The sequence below is a fragment of the Triticum aestivum genome, chromosome 3B (genome assembly GCF_018294505.1).
Source record: "Triticum aestivum cultivar Chinese Spring chromosome 3B, IWGSC CS RefSeq v2.1, whole genome shotgun sequence".
Lineage (NCBI taxonomy): Eukaryota > Viridiplantae > Streptophyta > Magnoliopsida > Poales > Poaceae > Triticum > Triticum aestivum.
The window spans coordinates 422,838,303-422,847,986 of record NC_057801.1 but is presented as its reverse complement, the minus strand read 5'-3'; the positions used below and the strand labels follow the sequence as shown (position 1 = coordinate 422,847,986).

The 9,684-nt window shown below is 45.0% G+C and overlaps 1 protein-coding gene across 1 annotated transcript; it reads left to right on the top strand.

Annotated features, from left to right (window-relative positions):
* Window positions 1-515: 515 nt before the first annotated feature.
* On the top strand, window positions 516-8,472 carry LOC123070165 (uncharacterized). Its single transcript, XM_044493202.1, has 14 exons — window positions 516-1,174; window positions 1,264-1,350; window positions 2,797-2,906; window positions 3,057-3,107; window positions 3,231-3,402; window positions 3,514-3,834; window positions 3,941-4,141; window positions 4,247-4,729; window positions 4,820-5,029; window positions 5,822-6,010; window positions 6,305-6,468; window positions 6,850-7,008; window positions 7,360-7,438; window positions 7,690-8,472. Exons 1-14 carry the CDS (start codon window positions 698-700, stop codon window positions 8,128-8,130), a joined length of 3,144 nt encoding a protein of 1,047 aa, XP_044349137.1. The 5' UTR covers window positions 516-697; the 3' UTR covers window positions 8,131-8,472.
* The last annotated feature ends 1,212 nt before the right edge of the window (window positions 8,473-9,684 follow it).

Genomic DNA, 9,684 nt, shown 5'->3' with positions numbered 1-9,684 from the left:
CGCCCGGTTCTCCCCTCCCTCTCTACCCTCCCCTTCCCCAGTTGAGGTACCCCATGTACCCCACCCCACCGTGCCCAGACTTTACGGTGGAACGACGAATCACCGCTCTCCCTTTTCCCTGCCACTTTCCCCCCTGCGTGCTTTGGTTCATATTCTGATTAATTATTTCCATCCCAGGCAAGTAGCAGTGCGGCGCACGAGAAAAAACATGTCGCTAGAGACCGCAAAACAGATAGACGCTCACCCGGTAAACGGCTGACCCCCGAGGCTGCCACGCGGGCCCGAAAGAGGGCGACCCACCTGTAAAGTGTAACAGCCATGACGGCGTCGCGGCAGCATGACACGCAGCCCGAGACGTGGTAACTCCATCCGGTTCCCGAAACACGCGGCCCCATGCTCCGCGACCGCGAGCCTAAACCCTCGAAACCCCGCCGTCCGATCGAGATCCGACGTCCGGACGTCTCCTTGCCAACGTCGCCTCCGCCTTAAACCACACCAGGCCCCTTCGTCCTCGCCAGTCGCCCCCATCCCTCTCAGACCAAACGAACGAAACAGGGGCAGCGCAACGCCTCCTTCGCTAAATACTACTCACGAGTCTTCCACAGTCCCCAGCTCCCCTCAACTGCTCCGCTTCTAATCGCTCGCTCGCCATGCTCTCTGCGGCCGCGGCCGCCCCGAAACCCTAGGCCGAGCGCCGATGGGCTCCCTCGACAGCCCCGCCGGGTCGGGGAGCTACAAGCGCGCGGCGGCGCCGGCCTCGGTGCCGCGCGCCCCGTCGGCCGGCGGAGGCGCGGCGCGGAGGCCGGGCGTGAGATCCAGGCTCGCGCGGTTCGTGCTCGTCGACAAGGTGGACTTCCTTCAGTGGATCGGCACCGCTGCCGCCTTCTTCTTCGTCACCATTCTCGTCTACACCTTCCTCCCCGGATCGGTCGTCGTCGAGAACCCGACGATGCTGCTCCCTTCGCGACGCGCCAGCGGGGGATGGGGGCAGGGCGGGACCGAAGCCGTGCTGCCTCGCGGCCTCGGCGGGCTGGAGAACGGTGAGGGCCTCACGTTCGAGCCCACGAGGCTGCGGGAGAAGTGGGCGAGGGAGCGGAGCCAGGATGCTCAGAGCTTGGCGGAGCTCGGGAGACCCGTCAAGAGGGCCGGGGCCCGGAAGCCGCGCCTCGCCTTGGTGAGTTGTTGAGCTGGGCTGGGCGGTGTTTGAGTTCTGTTTTCTCGCGATTCTGGCTCTGATTTTTTTTTTCATTGCACTTCGTTTAGGTGTTTGGGGATCTCTCTCCCGACGCAATGCAGCTTCAGATGATCAGCGTCGCCTCTGTGCTGGAGGCGATGGGCTACGAAATGAAGGTGCGTGGCTCAACTGCTTTCTTCTGAATACCGGAACGCGTGTTGCCGTGTCTTTATTGTTTCGTTCGTTAGTTGGTTTGCTTCGACAAGTGATATTCCTTGATGGTATACACAGCAAGTTCAGATTCCGTATCTGACGTACTATTCGGTAATGCAACTAATCTCTTAGTTCTGATTTCGATGTTCACACTTCCTAGTATAGCAGTTCCATGAGAGGTAGCATGAGGTATCGCTGTCAGTACCTCCTACTTTCGAAGGTGGCAACAATCAAATCTAATTTATGCATTGCAAGTCTTAGTGATATTTTGTTAGACTAATGGAGTATATCACGCGTATATGTATCCTAATTACCCCTATGTGCGTTATGGTCTTATTATGGAACCCTGTGGACTGTGGTATGCTTGAACGATGGTTGGTGTCCCCCCCTGAACCCTCCTTCTACCTTTGCGCTCTTTCAGCAAGTTTGATATTTTGATTACTGCTAGTTCATGAGCACTTAGAGATGAATAGGATCTTTGTTGAAATAAAATCTGTACTATATGCACGGATTATTCATTTCTATTGTTTTGTCTTCTTTGTATGGTGCATGATCATTACTCCCTCCGTCCCATAATATAGGAGCATTTTTGACACTAGTGTAGTGCCAAAAACGCTCTTATATTATGGGACGGAGGGAGTATGTTGCAGAAACTTTTGCATGTGCATAGGTTCTAAAGTGCTGTGTTAAGTTTATGAGCCGAAGAGTCGAGTCTTTTCGCCGGGGTGCGATGCATAGCCTAGTGGACCATACTTGCTACAAATACCACATTAGACCCTGCTTGGAGTCGGTGTAAGCTTATAGACCCGGATTTAATTTACAGGTGTATCTTACCGGTTGCAGCGTGATTTCCGCCTGGAATAAACACGATGGCTGGAGGTCTGTATCGGTTACGGGGGTATTTAGGAGCCAATCGACAATCCAAGTGGGGCCTTACTAGTTGACTACACTGCCAAATTTGAAGGGAGTGGGAGCCAGAAATACATGGTCACTTTCTGAATCAGCACAACATCTTGCTATCAGTATTAGGTTATCAGAGGCAGGGAGCTAGGTTGATACTTTGAGCTTACTAGGAAGTACATCTCTTTTGGAGTGGTCTCGGTGTAACGTGAGCTCAGTCTTATAGTGGGTTGCACAATTAGTCGAGCCACTAGTTGTCCTTGACGAGTCACGTCTAGTCAATAAGTTGCTTGTCTAGTCCAACTATTCAAGTTGAGATGTCTAGCCAAAACCCAAGTACTGAGGCATAGATTATTTGAATCACTCTTATCATCGTGTGTATCTATGGTCTTTTGCACAAAACTTGAACTGCACGAGTACCCAAACCAAAATGGCTGCGCATGATTGAAATGTCATAAACTCCCTGTCTGTATGTTGTTATTAATCCGCTTTGCAAATTTTCAATGCAGGTTTTCTCATTTGGGGATGGCCCATGTAGTAGTATTTGGAGGACTATTGGCATACCAGTTGAGATCTTACCTGTGGACACAAAGTTACTCACTTCTATAGATTGGCTAGAGTAAGTTTTAAAGTATATCTTGCCAGTTCTTTGCTTATATTACTTACTGCATATTGTCTCATAATGTAGCGTTTTTAACTTGAAAATAGTATGTGGCCTCAGCCTCACATCCTAATCATTTCCTCACCAGGTTTATTTGTATTTCTGCAGCTATGATGGCATGCTTGTAAACTCAATTGAAGCAAGGCCAGTATTTTCAAGGTAGTTATGAAACAAGGACTATGACTACATATTTCAGATTATTCTAAGGTGTTTGCACAAAGTCAGGTGTTTAATTTTGACCGCTTCCAAATGTTTACTCAAAGTTAATGTGTCTTGCTGCAGTCTTTTGCAGGAGCCTTTCAAATCCGTACCTGTCATTTGGACTGTGCAAGAGACTTCCCTCGCTCATTGTATTAGGGAATATAAGTCTAGTGGAATGACTCAAATCCTAGGTGGTTGGCAAGAAGTCTTTAGCAGGGCAAATGTTATAGTTTTTCCCAACTACATATTGCCGGTATTTAAGCTATTCTCATACTACTAAATTTGACGTATTAATAATGTTTGCGTTTTTATGTAGATCCCCCAGCCTGACATAAGATTATTTTATTATATTCATTTCCTGCAGGTGATGTATGCTGCATTTGATTCTGGTAACTATTTCGTGATTCCAGGTTCTCCTGCACCAGCATTTCAAGCTGATAGATTTATTGTGAAAAATTATGACAAAGATGTGAGAATCAGCCTGAGTTTAGGTCCAAGAGATTTTGTAATTGCTATGGTTGGTAGTCAGTTTTCATATGATGGGCTTTTGATGGAAGAGGCACTTGTCTTGCAAGCAGTAGGACCTCTTTTACAGCAGTATCCTTCTGAGAATAGCACACAGACTGAACTGAAAGTGAGAATCTTGACAGGAAACCAAACTGATAAGCATAGGATAGCCCTTGAGGTTAGGATGTACAACCATGCTGTCTTTCATCGTTTGAATTCACTATTTAGAGGTCATAAACCTTTAAAGTGCATCTAACTGCTTGGTATTGCTCTAATCATCATAGGCCATTGCTTTAAATGTTGGCTTCTCAAGAGGTGCAGTGGAGCATGTTGCTGTTGAAGATACTGACAATCTCCTTGCTATAGCTAACCTTGTCATATACTGTTCTTGCTTTGATGAGCAATCCTTCCCCAATGTGCTAGTCGAAGCTATGATTCTTGAGAAGCTGGTTATAGCTCCGGACCTTGGAATGATCACAAAATATGTATGCTCATGATGTCTCAAATTTTATTGGCATTGCATTTATCAACTCAATTCCTTACCATTGCACATCTTATCATAAGCTAACACTGTTATCTTGATGGCTTAGATTGATGATGGGATAAATGGACTCCTTTTTCCAAGAAAGAATATCGCCATGTTAAGTCAAGTCCTACTGCAAGTGGTATCAAACGGGGAACTATCCGATTTAGGGAAAAATATTGCATCAGTTGGTAAAGCCCGTGCGAAAGATCTGATGGCTTCTGAAGCCATTGAAGGCTATGCTGTACTATTGGAAAATGTTATCAAGTTTCCTTCTGAAACACTGACCCCGTTAACTGCTGGGGAGATACCTTTGCCTTTGAAACAAGAGTGGAAATGGCATCTATTTGAGGGTGTGGAGCACTTATACAATGTGAATGAAAGTTTGGCTGACTGCAAGATGCTCCAGAAAATGGATTGGCACAGGAACAGAAAGGATGATCCTCACAGTATTACACCAAAGATTGATGAAACGTTCTCTGCTATTGCATGGAGGGAAGAAAGAGCAAATGGGATTATGAGCGCCAAAATGAAATTGGAAGAAGAGTATGTAAGTATTGACGTAAATTTGATATTTAACACATCACTTTTCATTGTTTTAACAATGCATGCTAAGTAATTTGATTGGATTGTTATGCAGTTGAAGGAGAGGAGTGACCAACCTCATGGAACATGGGAGGAAGTGCATAGAAATGTCAAAAGGGTGGACAGGATGAAAAATGAATTGCATGAAAGAGATGAAAAGGAGCTTGAACGGACAGGTCAGCCACTCTGTATATACGAACCCTTCTATGGGGAGGGAACTTGGCCCTTTCTGCATCAAAGCTCTCTGTATCGTGGAATTGGCCTGGTAAGCTGTTTTCACCTCTTAGCACTAACCAAGTTTTTCAGAATGTTAAATGGTCAGCCTGAATGCTCCAAATGTACACATTTAAAAACCATCCCTGATGTTATAAACCAATAAATCACTAAAATTTATCATGAGATCTAAAATCTGTAGCCGACCTTTTATAAATGTCATATTCCTTGTACCATGGCTGGTTGTACATGTTAAATGGGGAGTGTGACAGTGTGAACTCAACTTTTGATGGAACTAAGATTTGCATTGCTTCCTGCATACAACTAATGCAAACTCATCTACTCCCTCCGTTCCTAAATATAGGTCTTTTTAGAGATTTCCACAAGTGACTACATACGGAGCAAAGTGAGTGAATCTACACTCTAAAATATGTCTACATACATCCGTATGTTGTAGTCCATTTGAAATGTCTAAAAAGACTTATATTTAGGAACGGAGGGAGTAGGTGTTAACATATATAACTGCCATGTATACCATTGAGTCAAATTTGGATTGCTCAGATTTAGTCACTTGAGGAGATATCTGATCGAACTAAACTTAATCCAACAACCCATGTGGTGACTGGTGACTTTACATGTAGATGCAAATATGTGTATATTAGTTATTTCTTCTTCCACTAAAATAAATAAGTACGTATTTCTTCTTTGTTTTAAATTATTTTTTATCACTGAATTAATACTAATGGAACGGATGTTGGTATGTGGCTAGCCAGAATATATTTGGCCACTCTTAAGAAATATTTCAATGGCTTAAATTGATCACATGAAGTTTGTTTTCCATTAGTCTTCAAAAGGTCGAAGATTCGGAGCAGATGACATTGATGCTTCTTCTCGTCTCCCGCTGCTCAACAGTGGGTACTACAGAGATATCCTTGGGGAATTTGGAGCTTTCTTTGCTCTGGCTAACAGAATTGACCGGATACACAAGAATTCTTGGATAGGATTTCAATCCTGGAGGGTGACTGCAAGAAAGGTAAAATGATTTTTGTTTTGATATCAAAGAGGTCTTTGTATTTTGATTATTTTTATTTGGGGGTACCACTGATTCTCAATGAATATGATAGATATAAGAATGATTTGGGCATTATTTTTTGTACAGAACCTGTGCATTGGATGTCACTGCCTAATATGTTGTCAAGCTGTAGATATGAATTTTCCTTTTGATGATGCAATGTAGATTAGTTATCCAGGTCGTGCATAATTGTTAGCATCTTATTTATACTTACCATCCCATTTCCTGCTGAATCTGCAATATAATTGTTAGCAGGCGAACTTGTCAAAAAATGCTGAATCTGCAATGTTGGAAGCTATTCAAACTCAAAAGCATGGAGATGCCTTCTACTTTTGGGTTCGTATGGACCAAGATCCAAGAAATCATGCCAATCAAGATTTCTGGTCCCTCTGTGATGCGATTAATGCTGGGAACTGCAGGTCATCTATTTAACCATGTTTCATAGGTTGTACTGTTGCATGTAGTTTTGCGAATGTTCTAGTTTTAACAGATATTCTATTGGATTGGGCAATAAGTTGTTCTAAAAACATGTTACCAACCATCATTTCTTACAGAGTACTCCCTCCGTAAAGAAACATAAGAGCGCTTAGATCATTAAAGTAGTGATCTAAATGCTCTTATATTTCTTTACAGAGGAAGTAACATTTTAGAGAATCTTACTGCCCTTTCTGGCCTACCATGTTTACAGAACTAAAGTTGCTATTTCACGAACTGTTTAAAGTAGAATTTTTGGCTGTGGTGCCAAACTGAACTGCTTTGTTTTACAACAAACTAATTTTCTTCATAGTTCTGTCCTGAAGGTTAGCTGTTTTGGAGGCTTTTCAAAGGATGTATGGCTTCCAGCTTGACGGAGATTTGAGTTCTCTGCCACGTATGCCTAATGACGGAGACACGTGGTCTGTGATGCAAAGTTGGGTTTTGCCTACGAGATCATTCCTGGAATTTGTAATGTTCTCAAGGTAACATTTTTTTTAAGTATTATTATAGCCAAACCATATAGCTAGTACTCTTTTTAACTAGATATGGAAATCCTGGTGCACTGGCTAGTTGGTCGTTGCCTTGTATATGCATTTCAAGTGATCTACTACTGTAAGAATTTCATAGCCTGTGTATATACTGTCTCCAATAATGCCCAGCGATGGTTAAAGTTGTACGTGTGTACTTTTTACTGTTTAAGTATATAGCCTTGTTGTTGCATGTACAGACATTGGGATAAGGTCCAAAGAGGACTTGGTTTGAAGTCCTTCTGTGTTATATGGTTCAAATTCTTTTATATGTACTCGGTGTTTTATAGAGATGCTGTTTTGTAGGATGTTTGTAGATGCGCTGGATGCACAGATGTACGACAAGCATCATCAAACTGGGCATTGCATCTTGAGTCTCCACAGGGTGAGCGCCTCTATCACCTATTGACAATATAGTTAATACCCTTCCTAGTCCTGTCAGAGTGATATACTGATATACAACATTCGAACAATTCTGGCTGGAACAAAAGAACAGCTGATCACTTTTACAGGAAATGAAATCTGACCTATATGTTTGTGATATATGATAGTTATACTATTTCCACCTCGAAAACCTGTGACCGTTGCTCTCTTGTTGATATGTGCATGCTCTCTTGTTGATATGTACATGTACAGGACAAGCACTGCTACTCTGGTGTTCTCGAGTTGATTGTAAACGTTTGGGCGTTCCACAGTGCACGGCGGATGGTCTATGTAAACCCAGAGACTGGTGCAATGCAGGAGCAGCATCCGCTGGAGGGCAGGAGAGGTCAGATGTCAATCCAGTGGTTCTCCTACGCTACTCTGAAGAGCATGGACGAAGACTTGGCAGAAGAGGCTGATGCGGACCACCCTGACAGAAGGTGGCTCTGGCCACAAACTGGCGAAGTTGTGTGGCAAGGTCTGTACGAGCGGGAGAGGACCATGCGGCAGCAGGAGAAGGAGCGGAGGAAGCAACAGACCAAAGACAAGATCCAGAGAATGAAGAAGAGGGCTCGGCAAAAAACCATAGGGAGGTATATAAAGCCACCGTCAGATGATGCCGGTCGCTTAAACGACACAAGGACGGACAGTTGATTGAGTAGCACTTAACCACATACTTAGGACAGTTATTCATTCTTCAGGAAATTTTGTTCATTCTTTGTTTTCTGCTAATTTCCTAACTGGTTGCTCCCAAGTGGGTGTGATTATTTTTGTCCAGTTTTGCCCTGTAACATAACTAGGCCATCGAGTTGCGATCGTAGGTTCGTAGGTGTAAATTTGGCTTTGCGATGGAGCTTCTGTGACCCCGTTCCTATTCACGTTTTCCTTTGTAGCCATTGGAACTGATTCTCTTCCTTTGCTGAGCGTACAGTGCATTGTAATGGGAATTTCTTTTGCATTGCAGTATACCAATAAGCATGGCTCAAGATCCTCACAGGTCCATGTCCTATTTTTTTGCACGGCGTCCCATCTGTGTTATCTCTAAGTATGCATAGATAATGAACTCTAGCTATGCATAGATAATGAACAGTCTACTACTAGCTATCCCGTAGAATCTACAATTGTCCTCCATAAAGAATACAAAAACATTTGTATGATTTACAATAGATTCAGGCTAAAGGGCAGCCCCAGTGCATGTAGCTCCCGCTTGCGCAAGGTCTGGGAAAGGGTCCGACCACTTTGGGTCTATTGTACGCAGCCTTTTTCTACATTTCTGCAAGAGGCTGTTTCCAGGAAATGGACCTATAGATGTAGAGCTCGTAATTATAGACACTACCAGGTCTGACACCTTTTGCGGCGGCGACTACATAGCCCCTACTGCCACGGGACAGGATGCCGGCCACCTTGATACGGTTGAATGGGCTCGACAGGGGTGGCAGCACCTCAAGTGAAGGATTCTCGCGGCCCATCTTGTATACGAAATAAAGCCCTGGTCGATACCTGAGCAAAGTGATGTAGAGAAGGACCACGTCGCCATCCGCGCTGACGACGAAGGCATTGTTTTCAAAAACCAAACCGTCATCCGACATACTGCGACAGTGGACGATGAAGGACGAGATGTCCGGCGGCTTGAAAAACACGAAGGACACCTCCACCTCCACCTCCACCTCCGGCCTCAACATGGTTTTGTATTTCACCACCGCTTTAGCGGTGGAAGCGAAGACTGTACCGGAGGTCAAGCTCTTCCAGCGGTAGTTACCGCGCATGGTCACCGTGTCAAGGAGAATCCAATCAGGATAGCTTCCGCGGGTGGCTTCATCGTGGATTTCCGGCGTGGCCAATGGGCCGGAGGAGTTTGAGAGCATAGATCTGGATCTGAATTTGGGTCGAAAGCGGAAGACGGGTTTGGGGATTAACTATGGCCCTACGCTAGGTATTTATTTACTGGGCGCATATATAGGAATCAAATACTCCGCCGACTCGTATCCGCTATGTACACGAACTCGACTCTAAAACTAAATGCGGAGGGGGCAGCGCGAGCCGGGCGCCGAAGTCGGCCACCTCCTCGGCGGTACGCTTGCCCCACCCCTTGGTCATGTTGGTCCGCGTGAACCCGGGGCAGGAGCAGTTGACGCTGACGCGCTCGCCGCCAGACTGCAGCCGCCGGGCCAGGACGCGGGTGTAGGCGTTGCGGGCCAGCTTGGAGAC